The 24,986-nt window shown below is 39.8% G+C and overlaps 1 protein-coding gene across 1 annotated transcript in view; it reads right to left on the bottom strand.

Moving 5' to 3' along the window:
- Positions 1-24,986, bottom strand: part of SLC25A13 (solute carrier family 25 member 13) — a 192,309-nt gene that overhangs the window by 163,967 nt on the left and 3,356 nt on the right. The window contains exon 2 of the mRNA XM_063099805.1: positions 3,797-3,850. Coding sequence (XP_062955875.1) covers positions 3,797-3,850 — 54 coding nt within the window. The remainder of the gene's footprint in view (positions 1-3,796; positions 3,851-24,986) is intronic.

Genomic DNA, 24,986 nt, shown 5'->3' on the forward strand with positions numbered 1-24,986 from the left:
CATAGCTCAAACATCACCACCTCTCTGTAACTCTAATGACCCTCTGTAGGAAGAAGCAATTAGTCCCACATCATCTTCCTGCTAATTAATGCTATACAATACTTATCAAACACATCATGGCCTTTTGTGTTTTGCTTTTTTTTTTTTTTTTAACACTTACTGTGTTAGTAACAAAATACCTGGAACTGGATAATTTAGAAAGAAAGCAAAATTTACTGCTTACAGTTTCAGAGGCTAGGAAGTCCAAAGTCCAGGGAACACAGCTGGTGAATGTCTTGGTGGTGCTGGCTGTGATGGCAGGGTATCACATTGTGAAAATGGCACTGCAGAGATAGCAGAGAGAGAGAGACTCTCCTCTTCTTTTAAAACCCTCCTAACCACGCCCCTGACCACCATTTTTAGTCCATTCACTACTACATGGTCCTACAATCCAATCACCTCTCCAAGGTTCCACCTTTCAGTTAACATAATAGGATCTCCCACACTCTTAACAGTCTCAGTGGAGGCTAAATTTCCAATATATAAAACTTGGGGAACACAATTAAAGCTTCATTGAGTTTTGGGGGGACATAATTCAATCCACTATATGTATAGTAAGATATTTAAAGGAAGGAGCCATGATTTATGCGTCTTTATATGCCCAACACCTAACATTGTACCTACCATATAGTAAGCAACTTTGAGAAAATAAAATAAATGATGGAATTCATTTTAACTGTTGTCAAAAACAAACCAAACAGCCAGAATTGGGCCCATTTTAGTCCTCCAGAAGCCCTCTTTCCTCATCTGACTCAGTTCCCTCGGCTCTCTCTAATCTCCAGAGCTGCCGACTCCCCTGCTACCAGCACATCAGGTATGAAGGGTACAATGAAGCTCCTTCCCACATCCCAAGCTACAGAAGAATCCTCTCCCTACCTAGTTTAGCAGAGAGAAGGTTGGGATATTTCACACAAAACTGTTATTAGGAAGAAAGTCAAGTTAGGAAAAAGTCACAGAAATCAGCCAAGTAGACAGGTTTCCAGATGCTTACTGCTGATACATAGTTAACCGAAAGCCCAGCCCCACAGCGCCTCAGCCCAATCATCCCCTCACCACAACACTGTGGTAAATGGTAAACAAGAGATCCTGGGCGTGCTGAGACAAGGGGGATTTGTGCTGGTCCCACACTATCCAGGCCTGGTGAGGTTACCAGAACCTTTGCCAGATCCGCAATCCTTTCTACAAACTGCTGATCATGGTTTTCTTCATCTATGGTCCCCCAACATCATCTCCTCAGACCTCTTACTCAAAAGCCACGTAGTTCCAGCCACACCAAGGGAAGAGCACACTTCCCTATCTGGTCCCAAAATAGCCTTCAGGTCCACTTACACAGAAATCCTACAGGTGCTCTCCAGAACTCTGCGTGGAATTCCTGTCCTCCCTGAGTTGTCTACTTGACCATTTAGACTTGCCTGCTATTGAGAATGGAAGCAGCAGCTGGCAAAAATGTTGTCCCAAACTAAGATCTGCACCAGCTACCACGTTGCCTCAAAAGAGGGATAGTTTTTAACTGGAGTCTTTCCAGTGGCTCACACCAACAGATGAATGACTATCAAAGCTGCACCATCTACTGAGATACCCTCTAAAATGCTCCCATTTTCTGAACGAAAGATGCCCACAACTCTTGCTTGTTTAGAAAACAGAAGTAACAGGTCCTGAGTTCAAAGAATGATTATGACTTTACCTGCTCAAGTTTATGAGCTTTTATCCATTTCTCTAGGCTCTTTGGCAGCCCACTCAGTTACTCTTCTGAAAGTGGTCTTCCAGAATCATACCATTAAAGTTTTATAATACCAATAGAACTTTAAATACACATACTACAAACTTCTATGTTTCCCTCATACACATCTTATCCCAACCACAGTAGACCGAACATGCACAGCAACAGACATTAGTTTAGGTAAGAAACAAATGCTTTTCTGTTTTCTGGACTTTCATCACCCCGAATCCTTTCCCACCTTGGAAACTCCATACTGTATTGTCCATTTTGGGCTAAAACCAAATTTATAAAAAATCCTGCTGTTTTATATATAATCCAAACCTCCTTACAAATGTATCCTTTTTTCCTCCCCCAAAAACTGTCTCTATTTTTAATCATTTTCTTTTGTAGTCTTTATCTCTCCTGTGTTTAAATTATTTAATTTCAAGCATTTACTGAATCAGTATCTAATGCATATCAGGTGCTGGGCACTTTCACATAAGTTATTTCATTGAATCTTTACACCTTTTTGTAACTTTTTATTATAAAAATGTTCAAACATATACAAAGTAGAGAGAACAGCATAATAACCCAATATTCCATTTCCCAATTTCAAAAATTATCATACTGCCCATTCATTTTCCCCACCCCACCAGAACTGTATTACTTAAAAGCAAATTTCAGACATGATAATCTCACCTGTAAATGCTTCAGTGTGTATCTCTAAAAGACAGACTCTATATTTCCCATAATCAGAATATCATTATCCAGTCTAAAAACTAATTAATGACAATTCTTTAATATCAAATATTCTGTCAGTGTTCAAATTCCCTGATGTCTCAATATTTTTTTAATAGTAACACATTTTGATGAGGAAAGTGAGGCTCATAGAATTAACAACTTTCTATACCATATTCAGTACACATCAATTTTCTCATTACATGCCTTGGTCCTCTTTCCATACTACACAGCTGCCTTTTCATAATGTTTAGAAAAGGCCCACATACTTGTTTTTCTTTTTATTACATTGCCAAAAGCCTTTTCTTTTTTACAGTAGAATCAGCCCTTCCTATCAGTGGGTTCTGTATCTGCAGATCCAACCAACTGCGGATCAAAAATATTAGGAAAATAAACTGCTTCTGTACTGAATGTGTACAGACTTTTTTTTCCTGTCATTATTTCCTAAGCAATACAGTATACATAGCATTACATTGTATTTACATTGCACTAGGTATTACAGGTAATCTAGAGATGATTTAAAGTATATAGGAGGGTGTGGGTAGGGTATACACAAACACTACACTATTTTATATCAGGAACTTGGCATCTGGTGATTTTGGTAGCAGTGGCAGGTCCTGAAACCAATACCCTTGGATGGAAAGGGACGACTGTACCTTAATTTCAGTTGAATAATATAAAGGTGTTTCAGTGTTTGGGATGTGAGGTAGACTTTTACTGTATTAATCATTCACTGCACAATATGACAAAGTAGGTGGAAGAGTAAGAAACAAGAAGATAAACTTGTATGATGTCTGTTGTGCTCTATTATCCATTACTATCCATACTGAGGCCACCTCACAGGACATCACAGTTCTAATAAAAATGATGATGATGATGATGACGACGATAACAATGGCCTTCTTCTGACAAGAACAGTCCTGTCTGATCAATGGAGGATTACTGAGATGTGTACAAAGAGCTTTAAACTTTTTAGGAGAAAAAGCATTATCATCCAACTTCACAGGTCAATCCTGGAAAGGTAAATTAGTTGCAATACTAAATCTACCTGCAACTCCTTTATTCAGATACTTGACACCATGTGAAATAAAAGTTAAAATATTAAAAATGTCGCTATCACAAATAATTGTCTACAAATTTCCTATGCATTTTCAAAAACAGATACAATAGTAAAGGATCTCTTTCATAAGTCTTAAGTAAAGATAATTTGGGGGATTTTTTAAAAATATGACAATGAAATGAAGAGCTATTTGAAAATAATCTTTAAAAGTTACAGAACACAAATCGAACAAGAAACAAAATAGATTCCTTTATACTGACCTTCAAAAATATTGTTCTAAGCTCAGCTGGATCTGCTCTCTTGGTTAAAGCCACCTATAAATAAACATAAAAATGTTTATATTAGAACAAAGCTGAGAAATCAAACTAGCAGACTGAAGGAAAATAAACTCCTGGTTAGAAATTAGTGGATTTCATCTTTATACTTAAAGCACCAAATTGCCCCAGTGCATAAACTACTGCCTAGATTTTAAATTAGACTCCTCATGTGGCTTGTAGAATGATCAAATTCTACATAAGAAACCAGTAGTTAAAGCTCTTCATGTCTACAGTTTAATGTATTGTATATCATTTTTTAAAAAAGAAGAAAACTTGAAACAGATTTGTAAACACCTGGCACTTTTTTAAACTACACTCCAGGGTAAACCCAGGCCTGTTCCCAGGGGAATATTAAATATTAAAGCACAACTTGTTTGTTAACTATGCAAGAGAACCTATTTCTTAAAGAAGTCAGTGAACTTCTTGTTCATATGAACAAACAGAAAGGAATTATTTCCCACAGTTCCACCATGAACAGGCATGTATACCTAGCTACATGAGAACTTCTCCTCTCCCCAACTTTTAAGTTAATCAATCAGAAGTCTTCAAAGGTATGACTATTATTCTCCACATTCTGGAAATACAAGGAGGTGTGGTTACTTTCCAAGAGCAAAATTTGACAGATTAGCTCAGAATAGGTGTTGTGCTTAATTCTCCAGGCCACAAAATCCAAAAACATCACTGGAGAAAAAGCAAGACCAACTTGAACATGGCTGCCCCAGGCCAACACAAAAGAGCCCTTGTGTGGAACCAAACAGTGGGCTTATTCAGCGGTCCATCACCCAATCCTGCTGGCAAAAACTGTCATGAGACTGAATTCTCACCAAGCACAGCGTCACCTCATGACACAGCCAAGGAGGAGTTCCTGGAACAACCCCAACACTGGAGCCATGTTGCTATCCACCGGGAGGTTTATGCAAATTGTTCTAAATCCCTTCTGTGTGTTTGCAAAGGCTCTTCTAAGATCTTTGGACAATGGGGTCTTTGTCTCTAAATATGGAACTGCCCAAGCTCCTTGGCCCTCTACTGTCAGGAATAATTTTATTAACTAATCACTGGAATGAGAGAGGTAGTCTTTCTGAAACCAGTTGGTTGGTCACCTTGTTTTCCAAAGCAATACTGATAACTCTTTTCATGCCAGCTCAGTACCTGCAACCACCAATGTTGTTTTTATTCATAAAAATTCATAATCTTTTTAAAAATCCTGAATTAGCTAGTGTTTTTTGCTTTTTAAAAAAGGAGGGGAAAACAGAAGGCTAACCAATTTAAGAGTAATGATACTAACCTAAATGATTCTGCTAAAAGAAAAGTAATGATTCTGCTGACCTAAAAGTTTCAGAAGATTCCCTCCTTTCAGGTCTCTATTCTGAGAAAGGTGGGATAGGACAAACACCACTAGAGAAGATGGGACAGCATAAAAGTGCCTCCGTCCTCCACTTTACCAGCAGGGAAATTCCCTCCTCCATGGTAATAAGGATTCTGCATTTCACAGCAGTCTATAAGTAAAAATTTTTTAATAAATCATACGGTACCCTAAATTCTTAGTTGGTTTTCCTTTTAAAAGCAAAAGAAATTTTCCACAATATGAACTATTCTTGCTCTATCTAAATACCACATCCCTTAAAATGTAATTAACTCACTATGCCATCATTGCATGAGGACTTCTCCAGGCAATGCTATTTCAGAGTGAACTTCCTCTGCTCTAAGTGCCTGAAGCACACTTCTGCTTACTGATCCCTACGCACATTTGGTGCTCCCCACCAGGAATCCATTTCTTGGAGAAAAAAAACAACGTGTTCATTCACTTTGCACCTAGGCATAGGAGAACACAAATGAAAACAACCCATACAGTGACCCAACACTTTTAGCCTTGTCGCCTAGCGTGTATAGAACACTTCATAGTTTTCAAAGCACGACTATTATCTCATTGGATTCTCATAGCAAATCTGAGAGTCAGATAGGATGGATATCATTGCTCCCATTTTACAGAGGAGGAAACCAAGGCTCAGAAAAGGTCAATTATTTCCCCAAAAGTCAGATTAAGTGCTAAGTTGTGCTTACATTTCTGAGTGTTTTCTGAGCTGGGATCAGATCCTGAATCTTCCATCTCTACTGTGGTCTTCCCACTGAGCCACATCACAGGCAGTTTTGAAGTGACCATACAATAACTGGGAATAGAATATAGTACATGCCTAGAAATCAACACTCCCAGTTTCTTCTAACACCAGTTTGTAGTGTCTGCCCACTACATGGCTTTAGGGCTGGCCAGCTGCTCAGTTGGTTAGAGCACGGTGCTGATAACACCAAGGTCCAGGGTTCAATCCCTGTACCAGCAGGAAAAACAAAAAAACAAAAAACCATGGCTTTAGTGTCAGACTATCCTGGAATGGGGGGCCAGGCCTGACCTCTTAAACTCACTGGCTGCGTACCCTTGAAGTCCTGACCTTGCAGCCTTGCTTCCTCATCTTAACACAGAAGTCCTGGATAGTAAGACGGGTATAATGAGATACTTACATAAAGTGCTTAGCATCAAAAAGGCCACGTGGTTAAAGCACTCAATAAGAAGTATTTATTATTATTTGTATTATTTATCCAAAGGTGTTTATATTCTACTACGCTTACTCTTAAAAAAATCTAAATGATGAGCAATCTGACTCATAACTTAGAGAGGAGAAATTAGGAGGAGTGAGGAAGGGAAATTATAGGTCTTCACACTCACCAAACCACTAAAATATTGCAGTCATACTAATACTCATTATCCTGTCTGCTATCCTAGCCCCATCTAATGCTACTTCTTGAAAACAGGTCCAAAGTTCCAGGTACAGCAAATCGTTAATGACCACTATGGAATTTCCCTGAGCCCCACTGAAATTTCTATTGGGTCCTGGGCACACTCTATTTAAATATAGATAACTGTAGTTCAATAAGGGGTGGATTCAGAAAAATTACTACCAGCCTTCTGGGCCTCCCCTCTGCATTAATTCCATCCATTCCACACCAGTCAAATGCTGCATGGCTATTTGGAATTTCCATTTCTATGTCTAGGTCCTATTCTTATCTTTGTAGGTCTCACTTGCAGTGAAGGAAGAGCACTTACACAACATCGCTGAAGACAACGCAAGGTTACAGTGAGAAGTGCCAGTGTTCTGAAGGTGTATTAAGATGGATTCTACTCAGGGACAAAACACAGGGAGTTCTGTGAGCTGTAAAAAATGGAGTCTCAAAAATAGCCACCCTTTTTAAGTCAATTCAGAACAGCTGTTCAGCATGCACACTTTGCATCACATAAACCTGGAATTATTAGACTTAGTTCATTCTTGGACTTTAGAAGATTAATCAAACTTTAGATTGTTTCCAGAAGGCTGACTTTCACTGTTCTATATATTTTTGCTCATATACTAAAAGCATATAAATACTTACAACTACTATTCTTATAATCTAATTGCCTGAGTTTCTATATCATTATTCTTCTGAATTTGCATTTGTAAGAATAGATTTCAACACTGAAACGAAAATTTCTTATCAAGAGTTTTAAATTAAGGCAACAGTTTTCAAACATAGGGAGTAGGTCACTTAGAAGGAAAAGAGTTCTTTGCAGATGATGAAATATTATTCACTACTTAAATTAATATAACAGAGGATTTTATAGTCAATCAGATAACATTTTACACCATTTCCAAACTTAAGGGGGAACAGGAGAGGAAGGTGTTAGAACAGGAAAAACTCTGTGCATTAATATTTTGTCCATAAACTGGGAAAAGTCTATCATTGCTTAAGTTTAGTATTAAAATATCAATCCATTCAAAGAATCATGTTCCACAGGGGCAAAATTTGAGGGTCAATGAACATGTAAAACTCTTTGACAAAATAAACACTAGGGACAACTGTGTGAACAGGTCACCAATAGCATTTGCAAAACATATACTAACTAGGTACATCCTAGAAATAAAAAACACAACTTCAATAACTATTTTTTTTAAAGGAGGGAAACGGAGGAGGGAAACATGATAAGAACAACCAGAAAGATATCTTTCAAGACAAATAAATTCACTCATTCTAATATGAGTTAGAGCAACCAAAGGTAGGGGTCACCAAAAACTGGCTTTCTTACACTGGCATTCAGCTACAGTTGCAGGCTCATTATTTTAACAAAATGTGGTGGTACAGAACTGTGTACTCAAAATAGCTGTTAGGCCTAAGGTGGGAGGAGGCAATATATGGCAACCTACACAAAATAAGAGATACTAATTTGAAGAACAAAATGCAAGTTAAAGCAAAGCTCTCCTCTGACACTGGGAAGCTCTAGAGATGTGAGACCAGGCTCTCCTTGAGGACATAATACTCCTCAGATCATCCCTGCCTCTGGCAAAGAACAGGAAATGAAGTAGATACCCCAAAAATGCTGATTAAAGAAGAAAGTCTTCCAGGTAAGTAAAAATTCACAATGAAAATAGGCAGCTCCCTTCAGATCACTGGTTCTCAAAGTGTGGTACCTGGACCATCAGCATCAGCTTCACCTGGGAACTGTTAAAAATGCAAATTATCACCTTCACTCTGGGGCTGAGGCCCCACCATCTACAGTTTAACAAGCGCTCCAGGTTGCCCTGACCCATTAAAGTCTATGAGCCACAGCTTTAGAAAATGTCCAATTCTAATGTACTGATTAGGACTTAGGTTCTCAGCTCAGCTGCACATTCAAGTCACCTGAAAAGCTTTTAGGTTTTATCAAAGCCCAAGCCCTAGGGTCAACTGAATCAGAATCCCTGGAATGTGTATCTTTAAAGCTCCCCACAAGATTGTAATGTGTGGGTGAGCTGAGAACCACTGGGTTAGAACCTAAGATCCCCAACCTCAGGTGCTAAGTCACCAACTGTACAACACAGGCCTCCCTCTGTCAATACCTCCCCAGTCACCCTCCCACACCTCAAAAGTCTGAAAGCCAAGACAAGCACAGGATCATGCTGAAAATTCAACCGTCATAAAGTAATTATTTACCTGAGATATGAAATAAAAAACAGGGCTGGCCAGTTAGCTCACTTGGTCAGAGCGTGGTGTTGGTAACAACAACGTCAAGGGTTCAGATCCCCTGATCTGCCAGCCACCAAAAAAACCAGAAGAGGCAGCTCATCAAAAGCAAGTGTGTCGTGTGTGTGTGTGTGTGTGTGTGTGTGTGCGCACGCACGCGTGCATATGTGTTTAAGCAAGCATGGAGTAATAAGCAGAAAAAGGAGGTAGAGGGAGAAACATTCCTACAGAGTCTTTTGTACCTGTCAGGCTGGGTCACAGACCCTTTGCAAAAAAAGTGAAGGAAAATGGTAGGGCCTCTCAGATGTTCAGAATCTTGCCAAGCATTTGATGTAAATATGCACATGCGCCCAGGTGTTCCTTGGTTATTGTCTAATGTAATGGCGCATGTGTACCCAGGAGTCCTGGGTTATGGACTTAAGTATAAAGGATAAGTGGCTGTGATACACAGGGTCCCCCACCCCCGGAATTCCCCCCGGGGAGGGGGGCCATGGAGAGGCCACTACTGCTGCTGGAGGCTATTACTGCAAGCTGTTGTTGCCAGTGCCCTTGGGACTCCCCAGGAGGCTAATAGGGTGCTGATGCTAGCTACTGGAGCTTGCATCTGAATAAAGCCTATTAATTTTAACCCACGGCTCCCAGTATCTTTTCCTATTACCTAGCTCGTGGACCTGCAGGTGAGGGGTTTGTGACCCAGTCTGTACAACGGGTTTGTAGGGTCTGTGAGCCCGAGCCCTAGCAATACACCCTTCAAACCCACTGTCGGGTTGGGTCACAGATCCTTCAAACCTGTCTTGTGCAGACTGGTTCATACACCCCTCATATGCAGGTCATGAGCTAGGTAATAGGAAAGATCCTGGGAGCCGATGGCAAGGTTGACATGCTTTATTCCAATGTGAGCTCAGCTCTCAGCTGCCTCAGCAGCAGCAGCAGCAGCAGCTTACAGCAGCCTCCTGCAGGTGGAGGCCTGATGGCCTCCTGGGGGTATCCCAGGGGCCCTGCGTATCAGAGCTGTTTGTCCTTTATACTTAAGTAAGATAACACAGGGGCACCTGGGTAATAGTCACATAACCAAGGAATACCAGGGCGTATGTGCACAGTTACATCAGACAATAGCCTGGGAACACCTGGGCGCATGTGCACAGTTAACACATTTATATCAAGCAGGCTAGGTCATGCTCGGCAAGATTCCAAAGAGCTGAGGGAGCCTGACCATTTGTTTCATTTTCTTTACAGTTCCTGAGGAAATAAGTGTGAGTGGCCATGAACCCCCATAAGAGGCACTCTTGGGTGTGACCTAACAACTTAGCAGCTGGGGCCCACCCTCTTTCTCTATCTTCCTGTCCTACACAGACTGGAAGGCTAAAACTACATTTCAGATTCTCTTGCAGCTAGCTGACTTAGGTGCTGTCAATTAGATGAAATTGGGTGCGATTTATTTGGAAGGTAAAGATTTGGAAGTTGGGGAGAAGAGGGGCACACTTCTGCTCTCTCTGCCAGAAGGGTCTGGTTTTCCTGTAGCAACTTCCTGCCCTCCCATGTCAGTGGCAGTATATCCTGAAACACTCCCCACTTGGCAGGCAGTGTCAAGACTGCATAAGAGGCCACTGATCCTATGGTGGCCTACTCTGCTGTGAGGCTCTGGAAGTCATTCCTGAGAGCTCAACCTCAAATCTGTTTCTTCATCTTCTCAACAAATTCTGTAAGCCACTTAATACCCTGTAATAAATCTCTCTCTGCTTATACCAGCTACAGCAGATTCTGTTCTCTGCAAGTGAACCTTGACTGATACAATCAGTAATTGCAAAAGAAAGTTTGGAATTCCCTAAAACCACAGTTACCATTAACTTGAGAGGAAGAATAGAAAAAGGTGTCTCAAATTTAAGAAAATAATCTTTTATTGAAACCAGTGAATCACTAGTTTCCTTCAGTTTTCATTAATGAAGAGTAGTCATTATGAAAAAGTTACTGAAATATGAATTAGTATACAGAGATGCCACGTTAAACATTCTTCAAACCACAACATTTTTATGTAATCAACTCTCAAAAGTTCATATCACTCAACAGTTGACTTATAAAGCATCAGACACCACAAATGTTAACCCGCTGGGTAATTACACAAGCAGGTCATTTCAGGGGTGCTGGAGATGTTTATCAGAAGCATTTAGTAGGTTGAGATGTATGTTAGTTTAACTCTCCTCCATTGTAGGCAAACGTTAAACAACTATCATTATAATTCTGATATTAAGCAGCAGAGTGTAACAGTTAAGAAATGAATGGTGGTGTTTTAGCTGTGGGTTCTGTTATGTCAAAAAAGCTTTAAACACATAAGTTTTATATTTTACTATTATTGTTATTAAGCTAAAGCTAACATTCCAGCAAACGTTCCCAGGAGTAAAAAACTGACAAGAGACTGTATGAATCGTTTCTGAAATAGACATTTATCTGTTTATATTTTCAACTCCTTACAGAGACAGTAGAAGATGCTTCTTCACACATATAAGCAGACATTAGCAGCTTTATAGGAAAAACGTGGGCCAGAGCTGTACTGCTAATGTGGAGATCCTGGGCAAGTGGCTAACATTTCTGAGTTTTGATTTCTTCATCTATAAAATGGGCAAAATAATAAATGAAGTCTATCTTACCTATTTCATAAGGTTATACAGCAACCAATTACAATGAAGAAAAAGTGTCTGTAAGTCCTAAAGTGATAGTGTTGGTAGTGATTATCATTAGCTACTCTTTAAAAAAAAAAAAAAGAAGAAGAAGCAAGCTAAGAGCAAGGCTACGTGGTAATCCCAAACAAGAACAGAAAGTAACTTCTACTGAACTTAGAAATAAGCAACAAAAGATGAGAGGCTAAGAAGAAAAAGTTTATTAAAATGCTATTGGATGATCAGAGTCCCATTAGGAAGGCAAAAGAATCAGCTTGATGCTGAGACTCCACCAACTATACCCAAAACTACCACAAAACAGCTCGATGAGAAATCCACCTTGGATGCCACCACCAAAAGGAGGCTGGCCTGGCTGCCTATCAGGTCAGCTGAAAAGGACACTTCACACACAACCTGCTTCCTTGCGCTGCCCTCTTCCCAGTTAAAGCCTCACACGTCAGCATCTGATTGGCAGAGCCTGGGTCATGTGCTTGTGTCCTGGCTGCAAGGAAAGATGGGAATTGAATTCTAAATACATCATTGTGGTAAGCAAGCCTTCTAATGTGGGGATTTCCTCCAATACAGAAAAGCTGGTCAGAAGAGAGGAGTTCAAATGTTCTCAGTACAAAGTAATGATAAATGTTTGTGACGATGGAAATGCTAATTACCCTGATTTGAACATCACACATTGTATGCATGTATCAAAATATCACTCTGTAATGGTTGCCAGAGGTTGGAGAGGGTTGGGGGTAAAGGAAGTGGTGAATTAACAGTACAAAGCTATGCTATCTGCCCTGAGTGACTCAATGACAATATATGCATTTTGGAAGCAACACACTCACCCCACAAATATGTACAAATGAATGTTAAAAAAAAAAAAAGTATCGCTCTGTATCCCATAAATACATACAATAAAAAAATTTTTCTTTTTAAGATGATGGGTAGCCAGGACCATCAAGATGAACCTGACTGGGCAGAGTAACTAGGCACATACCTGCATAATTTTTTCTTTTTTTAAATTTCTAGCAGCTGGCTATTACAGGGACCAAATCCTGGACCTTGGTGTTATCAGTCTAACCAACTGAGCTAACTGACCAGCCCTCCCTTTCATTTCAAAAGACCCTTGAAACAAGTGGGATTCTTTCCCTTTTCAGCTGAGAATACTGCAGGTCAAACACAGGTTGATCTTCCCAGTCCATGCCTTTTACTCAGGGCCAAACCCAGGTGATCAAGATGCCTTAGATCTGGCTTCTCAACCTTGGCTCTACCAACATTTTGGGTTAGATCATTCTTCATTATAGGGGGCTACCTGGTACGCTGTAGGATGTTTAGGAGCATACTTGGTATCTACCCAGTAGATGCTAGTAGCAAGTACCTCCTGTAAGCTGTGACAACAAAAATATGCTCCAAACATTGCCAAATATTCCCCAGGGGGCAAGACTATTGTAGCCTCAGTTGAAAACCACTGCCTTAGATGGTGATGCTTTACTTGCTCATCCATGCAACACAATCACCAAGGGGAAGGCCACAGTGTAGCAGGCCCAGCGCCGAACAGAACAGACAATGCCAGAGAAACCAGAGACCTTGCCCTAAGGGGAAAATGGCAGACTTAACAAGGGTTGGTACAAAGTGCATGATGATACGTGAGGTATAGTGATGGCAGAACTAAGATCATTAATTCTGCTGGAGTTGGAGGTCACCGAGGTCAAGTCTTTGGAACTAGAATTATTTATTATTAATTACGGCAATAAAACAACCAGCTAACTTTTACTGGGCCCTTAACTCTATGCCAGGTGTTAAATAAAAAATTATAGGAGGTCATTGTTTTGGACTAAGTTTCTGCACCAGGCTCCAACAGACCAGGCTAAAAATGAAAATGAAGTCACCCAAACTAAGTGGTTGTCTGACTTTCCAAGAAATCAGGAGCCAATTTCCCAAACAGGCCAGTTTAAATCTTCAATAAGCCTGATAATGAAGTTTCCAACAGTTACTTTTTATTGTTCCGTCTCCCTATCCCCACCTTACAGGGAAAGTAACTTTGAAATGACCAATCCACTTCTAGTTCTTTATTTCTGCTTTCTTCAGCCCTTTTTCTGTCTATAAAGTCAGCCTCTTTTGCTCAGCTCATTTGAACACTTATTCTGTTTTATGGAATGAAGTGTCGCCTGATTCTAGAATTGCAATAAAGTTAATTGAGATCTTTAAACTAAATTTGTTGTAATTTTGTCCTTTGATACAGGCATGGTACTAAAGGCTTTATATCTGATCTCATTTAAACATCACTAAAACTCTTTAAGGTGAGGAGTCACTAACATCTCCGTTTTTCAGATGAGGAAGCTGAGGCATTTAAGAGAGTCTTACATGAGTACTAATAAGTCACAGATCTGGAAATGACCCTAGAGCCCATGCTGTTTCACCACTATTTATAATACTTTGAAGATATGCCCATAGTTTGGCAAGCAAAGAGAGGGACTTCAAATCTACCTTTATGAATGATGCCACTGAACGCACTGCGACTGAACCCAATTTAAAATAACGTCTTTTTGACGTAGCATTATGATTCACAAATGCCCAATGCAGCATATTATTCTCCAGTATTAATGCTGAACTCAGTCTCAATTTTAAGCATCAAGGTTACAGTATAATTAGGAACTTGCTGCAATTGTAATTATCGCTCCCAATATAATTTGTTACATATTAGCAAGTGTCAAATTACTCCTGCTCCTTAAATGAATAAAAACTGATTGTGCTGTTCTGAAGACTGGGATGTATGTTCCTGATGGGGAACAAAGGAATATAAAAAGTATATGACATATTTATAAAGTGCTGAAAGGCTCTACTTAGGAGATCACAAGTTGCTAGAGCCCAGATAATGCCATAAAAAGTTAAAATGGCTTCTGAGAGAGAATAGCTAACTTAATAAACATAGAGGAAGAGAAAGCCAAAAATGCAAGTACAATAAAGAAGTTGCTTCCATCAAATAATACCTGTTCAAAATTCTGCTAAGCATCAACCTCATCTGACTGAAGCACAGTCAAGAACCCAGAAGGGAGAGAAAAGAAAAAGGAGCCCTCTGCACAGCGGGGAGCCTCATCCCAAAGACTACGCACCATTTCACAAAGTGAGCCCTCCTCTGCCCTCTTCCACAGCCATGATTTTTGATATGACTCTAAGCAACTATTGAATAAAAATTCTAGGAGGTCAGTGTTTTGGACTAAGCTCCTGCACTAGGCCCCAACAGACCAGGTTAAAAAATCAAAATGGAGTCACCCCTGCAAAAGTTCCACATCACCGAACCCAAACTAAGTGGTTGACTGACCTTCCAAGAAATGGAGAGAGATGCCAGCTAATTTCCCAAGCAGGCCAGTTCAAGTCTTCAATAGGCATGAGGTTAAATTTCCCTCTGCTTTAATCTTTACACCAAAGAAAGGAATGTGAAGTAACCTGCTGTTAAATAATTACTTATTTTTCTATTGTTCTGTCTCCCTGTCCCCACCTTACAGAGAAAGTTACCCTGAAGTGACCAATCCACTTTTGTTCTTCGTTTCTGCCTTCTTCAGGCCTTTTTCTATGAAGTCAACCTGTTTTGTCAGTTCATCGGAATACTTATTCTATTTTATGGAATGGTGTTGCCCGATTCTAGAATTGCAATAAAGCCAATTGAGAGCTTTACATTTGTTGTAATTTTGTCCTTTGACACGACTCTGATTCCAAATTCACAGCTAACACTTCTATAAAGCTTACAATGTCTCAGGCTCTGTTCTAAGCTTTGTACACTGACCCTCCCAACAGCCCCAGAAAGTAGGTACAACTATGCCCCTTTTATAGATGAGGAAACTGAGGTACAGACACATTGAGTAATTTGCCCAAGTCAAGTGACAGAGCCATAATGTGAACACAAATCCATGATTTCGACTGTTATGTTACACTGCCCATCAGAGGAAAAAAGAAAGAGCACGAGATTAAGAGAGCAAGAGAACCCCGATATCCACAGAAAATGATGACATCAACCACTTGTAACGCACAGGCCTTATTTACATGACAATTAAAAAACAACTTTAAAAGACAATAGGAGAAATGTATGTGTATGGAATATGGAATTTGAAGATATTAAAGAATCATTTTAATTTTTAGGTGTGATTATGATACTGTGACTGTGCTTTTAAGAAATCTGGTTCAAAGATACACATTAAAATATTTAGATTACTATGATGCCTGGGGTTTGCTTTGAAAAAAATTGGGAAGACAGGAGAAGAGAAGAAGTGGTATAAATAAAATAATATTGGCCATAAATTGATAATTACTACTGGCTACATAAGGAGAGGGTTCATTTTACTAATCCATATTTGCATCTTATGGGAAATTTCCATGAAGAGAAGTTTAAAAAATGCTGCTGTTCCTTCAAGGACTAAATCAAATGCCTCTTCCTCCAGGAAGACTTTCTAGATTCTCCAACCAGCTTCCCCTCACTGAATGCTATTTGCAACAATTTTATGGGCTTTGCAATGGGACATTTAAATTCTGACTCCATTGCTAACCAAGCAACATGTCCTCGTTTCCTTACCTGTTTAAAAAAAGAGAGAGAATGAGGATTGAATGAACATAGCATAACCTGAACCAGAATCTCGCAGTGACTTGCTTCCCAGTTATCTGTATCCTTTTCATATTCAGAGCACACCAACTGCTTGAATCAGCAGTGGGTACCTGAGCCCTGGGAAAGGATCTCATGGCTTTCTGAATTAATCAGATTTCCTCTTAAGGCTCTAAACCAGCAGATTCAGACTGAGATAGTGGCAGGTCACTGTGGCTGGTGATGTGGCACTAGTGAAGATTCATGAACTCCTGGGGTTGAACAACAACAGCAAAAATTAAACTTTCCCTATCTTTCATCTTATACCAAAATAACTGCAGATAGATCAGAGTTAATTTTTAAAGAGAGAGCAAGAGAATTGTAAAAAGTACTCGCAAAACACATAGGTGGTTTCTTATGTAATACTAAGTGGGGAAGCCAGTTTTAAACATGACATACAATCAGAAGCCATAAAGGAAAAGGTAGATAAATATTTAACGTAAAAATAAAAAAGAATAAAAAGTGAATATGAACCAGTTAAACAGGAAACAGCTGAGAAAAAACAACGTGCAGGAGATAGGACAAGGGGGCAATGCTCCTAATTTCTTCATTTAAAAGCGCTCTTAGAACAAATCAATGTGAAAAGGCAAATAACCCAAAGTGGGCAAAGGTCAATACCAGGCTCTTCACAAGCTGCTCGTGGACACAAATCTCTATGAACCATCATAAAAAGAGAATCTGGGCTGAGCTTTTGAGATGGAAGACAATGAAAAGAAGGTGGGATCCTGAAACTCAGAGTCAATATCAACTGGCAATAAAATAAGTAGGGCTGGCCAGTTAGTTCAGGTGGTGAGTGTGCGGTGCTGATAACACCAAAGTCCAGGGTTCGATCCCTGTACCAGCCAGCAACAAAAAAAAAAAAAAAAAAAAGAGAGTTAGAGGGCAGTGTTATAACATCAAGATCAAGGGTTTGGAACCCCATACTGGCCAACTGCCAAAAAATAAATAAATAGATAAATAAAAATGAGTGTGAGAATGCTCAGAGGCAAATGTCCTTACCAGTGGGCACAGCAAAGTCAGATAAGGGATCACTGGTATCACCAGTCTTTCCTTTGAAGCTACCTGATGACCCAGTGTACTACGGGGACCACCTAGTTTGAAATGGCAGCAATGGACATATTGTTTGGACCTGCAGGGAATTTTGTCCTATAAGGTAGCCAGGCTTTCTTAGTGAAAAGACAGTGTTTCTCTAGGAGCCTCCTTTGAAAGCAGCCTTTCTGTAGTCACAAACATTCGCCCACTTTGGGACAGCCCAATCTCCACCAAGGTCTGATCTGCAGTTATGACTCTCCATCTTTGTACACTTGGAGATTACACATGCACAGTCCTCAAGTATTTCCAAATTCTTATTATTTATTTTGGTGGGGGCGGATAGAGGGGATTGAGCAAATGGTTTATTAGAAAAAGAAAAGTTGCCAACGAACCACACACATGCAGCAGAAAATCTCCTTCCCCCATTTACCTTGCCATGGGTTGGCACACCAAATAAATGAATGTTTCAACAAGCAGTACCTGAATGCTATGTAACAGGTACTCTGAGGGATGTCTGTAGAGAAGATCCCTGTCCTCAGGAGTTTAAAATCTAGTAGGAAACATAAAATGTAAGAAACAGCAAGGACCATTCTCCTTCAGAACCTGAACATCATTATCTCAAATAAGACAATTTAAAAATGATTCAATATCTGTTATGGGTGAAATTGTGTCCCCTCCCAAAAAATTAATGTTGAAGTCCTATCCCCAGCACCTCAAAATGTGACTGACTGTATATGAAGATAGGTCTTTAAACAAGTTATTAAATGAAAATGAGATCATTAGGGAGGACCCTAATCCAATATGACTAGTGTCCTTACAAGAAGTAGAAATTAGAACACAGACACAAGGGGAACCACATGAAGACACAGGGAGAATATGGCCCTCTACAAGCCAAGGAGAAAGGCCTCTGAAGAATGCAACCCTGCTGGGATCTTGATCTCAAACTGTTAGCCTCCAGAATTGTGGGGGGAAAAAACAAAAAAAGCAAATTTTCATTGTTTAAGCCACCCAGTTTGTGGTACTTTGTTATGGCTGTTGTAACCTAGAAAGTTAACACAATATCATTTAATACACAGTCCATAGTCAACTTACTCCAGTTGGACCAATTCTTATGTTTATGTATGTATTTATTTATTTATTTGTTTATTTAGGATCCAGGCTCAAGCACTGCATTTGGTCATCATGTCTCTTTGGGAGTCTCCTTTAACCCAGGCTTTTTCATTCATAACATTTACATTTTTGAAGTCAGGCCAGGTCTTATAGAATGTCCTACTTTCTGGATTTGTCTGATTGTTCCCTGATGATTAGATTCAGATTAAACATTTTTGGCAGGAACTCTCCCAAGGCCATACTGTATACTTCCCATTGCATCATATCAGTAGGTATGTAATGCTAGTTTGTCCCATTTATTAATGATATTAAGCTGGATCACTTTGTTGAGGCAGATCTCTCCATTGCAAAGGTACTTTTTTCTCTCTGCATATGATAATTTTCAGGGTGATACTCTGAGACAATGGGAATTACAACAATCTTTACCAAAGGATTTTAGCATCCGTTTAAGATCCTTGCCTCAATTATTACTTGCAGGTTGCAAAATGATTTTTTCCCCGTTTTCTAATTCTAGTATACCTTCTACCTTTATTAGTTGGCATTCATCAGTCAAGAAGAGCTTTACCTCTCTAGGCTTCATCTCACTTTGACTCCTCTTGAGGAGTAATAATAACCACTCATTATGGACTGATTGATTTGTTTTTATTGTGGTAAAATATACACAACATAAAATTTACCATTTTAACCATTTTAAGTGTACAATTTAGTGGCATTGAGTACATTCACAATGTTGTATAATCACTACCACTTCATCATCCCAAACACAACTCCATACCCATTAATTAATACCCAATTGACTTTTAATAGCCATTTTTATAACAATTATGTTACACATTTATAATATATGTGTGTATATATATATATACACACACATATATTTGTAATGTATATACATACACACATACATTCGTAATGTATATACATACACATAATTGTGTGTATTTAAAGAATGAAAATCACATTTAATTCAATATACCAGATAGGGCAATTGTTAATACTTATACTTAGCCAACTAAAATAAACCATTATGCAAAAAGCTGGTGGACCCAGACAACAACAACTGAACCTGCTGATCAAACGTAACATTATAGGAAACAACCAGGAATCATGTGCCTCCTGATGTGAGTACCCAGTACCAAGTACCTATAACCTCATAGCAGGCACCCAGCACCACTTAGGAAGTATTCTAGCCAAAAACAAACAAACAAACAAACAAAAAATAAGACCCTAACTTGATCAAGCTTCTCGATCTATCACTTGGCAGGAAATACTGAGGATAGAGGAACACCCTGAGAATGCAATCAGCAAAGTCCAAATTGTGGGAAATTACAGGAAAGATGATGACCCAATTCCCTCATCAAATAAAATGCAAGAAAACAAACAAAAAAAGAGGTGTGGGAGAACCTATAGACTAACAACCTTTAAAAGACAAATCAACCTAATGCCACGTGTGAACTGTGTCTAAATCTTGATCAGAACAAACCAATCGTAAAACCTGTAAACTAAAGACATGGACTCTGACATCCTTACAAGAACTTCAAGAAATGGGGAAATAGAACTAGGACCTCTTCTGAAACTTGGAGGGAAGAACTTGAAAAAAAAAAATCTGTAAAATCATGCAGAAAAAAAATATGTAATATCATGCAATTAAAAAAAAAAAATCTGGCCACCAATACAGAGAAAATGACAGGAAACATTCCTGTCTCTGACAGAGCTCTAAATTAAATAAGCAAACAAATAAACAGTATTCTTTATCTCTTGCTACACTGTTGCCATAGCTTTATGGCGAGGAATCTGAACAGGGGTTGGGTAACTCCCTTTCACAAACCACTGTGAAGTCTACAAGAAAGGAAACGAGCGAGAGGTAATACTGGAAAAGTATTACATTTAAAGTATTAAATATACAGCCAAGACCAGGGAGGCTTTAGCTGGCTAAAGACTTTAAATTTTATTCCAAAGGCAGCAGAAGCCACACTGTGTAGCAAGGTAAATGAAAAAGGGCAATGCAGCCCAGTGATTACGTGCATGGGCTCATGAGCCAGGTGGCCTGTGTTCAAATCATAGCTCTTTACTCACAAGTACTGTGAACTTGGACAAGTTACTTAATCCCTCTGTGCCTCAAAGGATGTAACTACTCCGCACAGATGAGTTTCCCCATCTATAGAATGTAGACAATACCAACACTCCCATGTCATGGGATTGTTGTGAAGATTAAATTACTGGATATAAAGAATGCTTAGAATAGTGCCTGGTTTTTATAAGTGTTACATAAAAGCAAGCTAACATCGTTATTATTTGCATAACCTTTTTGAGTCTTAGGTTTCTTAACTGATAAATGAGGTTATCAACATCTTCCCTGCTACCTTGCAGATGATGATAATAAAGATCAAATAAATATTATCTGGTTACTTTAATCCCTGTAGACTGTGAGCTTCTTGAAAACAAGTCCAACAGCTTACTAATTTTTGGAAGCCCAGCACTGGGCAAGAACACACCTGAATGTATATTTTAAAACTGTTAAGTGCTGTACCCATAAACATGGTACTGCTATTGTCATGGCAACAAGAGCCCATCTTAAAAGATTCCTTTGGCAGTTATGGGCCAAATGGAGAGGGAGGTAAAGGGAAGAGACCAAAGGCAAAAGAGACCAGTGTGAAAGCTATGAAAACGGTGTACTAAAAAGTAATGAAGACCTGGATTTAAATGGAGGAGACAGAACACACCTCCTCCAGGGAAGTAGAAGGGTTTAACTTAGCCATTCCTTTTTCCATATCCAAATTCCTGCTGATAGTCTCTCTCCCAATTGATCTAACTGGAAATTTCTAACTAGCAGGAAAATTAAGTTGCAGGCTCAAAGTAAGGAATAACCAAGAAAATGAATTCAGTTCCAGGTAAGCAGAGTTTCAAATATCTTTGACACTGAAAAGTTGCAAAGCACACAACTGAAAATGCAGGGCTGGAGCTAGAGAGAGCTGCCCAGGCTGAGGAGTGACAAGGAGCCATCACCATTTGGAGGGCAAGTAATGCCACAGGAACTGGAGTGAGGACAGAAACCAGGGCAGAGCTTTGGGAGGGCACCAACACACGGAAGCAGAAGGATGAAGAGAAGCCAGCAAGGGGGAATAAAGGAATAATATGAAAGTTGAGAGGCCGACCGTGACAGGGACATTATGAAAGCTGACAGCAGGCATTCCAGGAAGGGGTGGGACTCAGGGTCACGTGAGTCCAGATATAAAGAGAACAGACCAAAACGTTTAGAATCGAGGTCACTGGTGCCCTTTAGGAAAAAATGGCAAAGGAAAAGAACAGACAGAAGTTCATGTTCAGGAGTTTTAAGTATGAGTGGGTAGTAGAGAAATGGAGAAAATTACACCGCTTGTATAATAATCACCCATTACCTTAAATAATAATTGAGAGATGTGCTCCAAAATAACACCCTGGCCCTAATGTGGAATCAAAATAAGCCCTAAGAACCCTAACATTTACACAGGATTTTGTCAGTATGTTTTTAATTCTGCAGAAAGTTAGACTAACTTACAACCAATCCAATAGGTGCTACACTCTTATTCTAGAAAGGTCACTACATTTAATTACATGGTGATGAGAGTTCCAGACCAATACTATTCAAACTTTAATGTGTATACTCATATTTTAATGTGCAATCTCCTGGGGAATCTAGTTGAAATGCAGATTCTGTTGTAACAGGCCTGAGGTGAGGCCAGAGATGTTGCTTTTCTAACAAACTTCAAAGTAAAGCCAATGCCGCTGGCCCTTGCATCAAAAACTTCCAGTGGCAAGGCCCCAGGTAGACTGCTCAGAGAATATGGCTATTGAAGCAGCCACATGAGCTAGCCATTATGGTGAATACTGAGTGGATCATAAGCTTCAGGAAAGTATGCCATGCTTTGTACACATAAGTCAAATGATATCTATGTCCCCTAGTTTGAAGTTAAGTGGAAATGTTGCACAGACTCCACAGACATCTCTTGACATTCCTATAGCACTTCAGGATTTCCAAAATGCTTTCAAATATTATATTTCATCATTTGGTCACAGATGGTCCCATCTTCCATAGGGTGATACTGAGCACCCAGAGAAGTTAATTACTTGTCCAAATTCTCAACATCAGGGGCAGCAGTGGGTCTATAACCCAGGTTCTCCTGCCTTCTGATCCAGGGCTCTTTCGCTAAATAGAGCTATTGACTGGGGGCTGGCGGGTTGTTCTGGCAGCCTCTTCCCACATGAGAAAGTAGTATAGGGCTCACTAAGTACCTGGGATCCTCTGCAGCTCTGCCTACAACTGTGACCTGTGTTAAGGAACAGATGTACACAAATCACATCATGTCTACTTCAGGAAAACTACTCAATAAGCACCTGAGGCTAAAGGGTCTATTCAAATCAGGCTTACTTACACAATTTTCTTACAAACTATATTGCACAAGTCTTATGCTAAAGATATTTTAACATAAAACACTACGTTATCATGAAAAATGTGATTTTTCTATCAAGTCAACGGTTTTCATGGATAATATGTGGAAACTGTAACTACATTTGGAAATCAAGACAAAGCTACAAGGCTAATAAGTCATTAAATACAGTGGTTTATTTAGGTTGAATTGCTAAGAATTTCAACACTGCCAACTTTGCTGTATTGTCAGCACCTAAAGTCACTCATGCAACTGCACAACAAGTTTCCAGAAGAAACGGTGACTACAAGTTCTCTACCTTATAAATATTTCAAATCAACAAACCAGACCATCGCTCTATAAATCTGCCACCGGGAATAATTCTGAGTTAACAGACCAGAGCCAGTATTTAATTGGGGTGACCTGACCCAATAAGAGGATCTGGTTAAACAGAAGACAGGGTTTGCCCAGTTGCTGTTAACTACTTGCTAAGGGAATCAATCGTAGCGCCATGACAAAGGTATATCCTTCTTTTTTTTTTAAAGATGACCAGTAAGGGGATCTTAACCCTTGACTTGGTGTTGTCATCACTGCGCTCTCCCAAGTGAGCTAACCAGCCATCCCAATATAGGGATCCGAACCCGTGGCCTTGGTGTTATCAGCACCTCACTCTCCCAAGTGAGCCACGGGCCAGCCCCTCAAAGGTACATCCTTCTCACCCCCAAGCAGAACCAACAGCTGTCTACAGGCTCACACTTTCCTCTGTTCCAAGACCCATCCTAAAGCAACCAAGGAAAGTTGAAGTGCAGGTATGTATGATTCAGTAAATGTTGAGCAGAGAGAGTAGGAGCGACAATGCTCAGCAGGCCTGACCCTCACAGACAGTGAATTAGGAAGAAGGGCACAGTCCCCTATAAGAGCTCATCACAAGTAGAGGCTGGGCACAGGATAAGAGGGGCAGAAGCACCAGGAAACACTCAGAGCTCCTCTGGCAATCTTCTAAATGAATTCAATTTCCAAAAACAAGACCTGCTCCCTGATTACACTACACATTGCCTTTCGTCCCTGCTCCCATCCGCGACCTCTATTTGCTGACCAACCCCTGTAAAGCCATGTGACATAAACTAGGGAACACTGGCACCACATGTCACTGGACAGGGTTAGCCAGGAAAAGGGCTATAAGATGGGTTTACCCTTGGCAATGTTTCCCTCCACCAGCACCTACCCTAATCATAGACAACCACTGAGAAGTCGCAGGACACAAAAGGAGATTTCAATCAATTTTGTTGATAAAACCTATCTTCTGGGATCATCACAAAACTGTATAAATGTGATGCCTAAAAAACTGGGTTACTATTTGTAAAGTACTTGAGAAAGTGCCAGGCACACAGTAAGCACTATGTAAGTGGTTCTTAAATAAAAGTCTGATAAACAGTGAGGCACCAAACTTCCCCCCCATAAGCCATCTCCCACACCACTCCTGTATGCTCTACTCTCCACCATGCTAAACCACCATGCAGACAATATTGTGGACAGGGTAAGAGTACAGACTCTCGAGACTCTGGGGCCAGACTGGCAGGATTTGAATCCCAGCTCCTTAATTTCCTAATTATCACTTCTTGGTGTCTCATTGTCTTCATCTATGAAATAGGAATGACATATCTAACTTATAAGGCTGTTAGAGGCATTAAATGAGTTAATAATGAGGAGCATTCAGAATCTGATCTGCTATCTAATAAGCATGCAGTAAGTGTTAGCTGCTTTTTGTTTGTTTGTTTGTTTGTTTTATTACCTGCCATTCACTAAAGTATCATGTGCTCTCTCCTCCCTGCCTTTCATTTGTCATTTTCAATCACTGGACTGGATCTTCCCCCTTTCCCATCCACTCCTTCTAAAATACCACAACTTCTGAGAAGTCTTCCCTCACCCCCACAGAAATAGCTCCTTCTCTGATGCCCCTTGAGCCCTTGCAGAGGGCATCTCCATCAGAGAACCTGGCCTCTGAAATGGTTTTGGCTTTTCTTGAAGGCCCAAATGGAGTCCAACTCATTTTAGTATCTTCAGTTTAGTCCCATTTGCAACACTAGAAACAACACAATTCTAAGTAAATCAATGATAACAACAACTCATCCAAGAATGGAAAAATCATTAGTATGTGTATTAGTCCACCAGACCAAATTTTCATATTTATTAATGCTTTAATTTTCCCAATTTTTTTCTTTTAGTTCTAGGCTAATTTCACCCAAATTATTGGTCCATGGCCAGTTTTACACCAG

This window comes from Cynocephalus volans, chromosome 6 (genome assembly GCF_027409185.1).
Source record: "Cynocephalus volans isolate mCynVol1 chromosome 6, mCynVol1.pri, whole genome shotgun sequence".
Taxonomy (NCBI): Eukaryota; Metazoa; Chordata; class Mammalia; order Dermoptera; family Cynocephalidae; genus Cynocephalus; species Cynocephalus volans.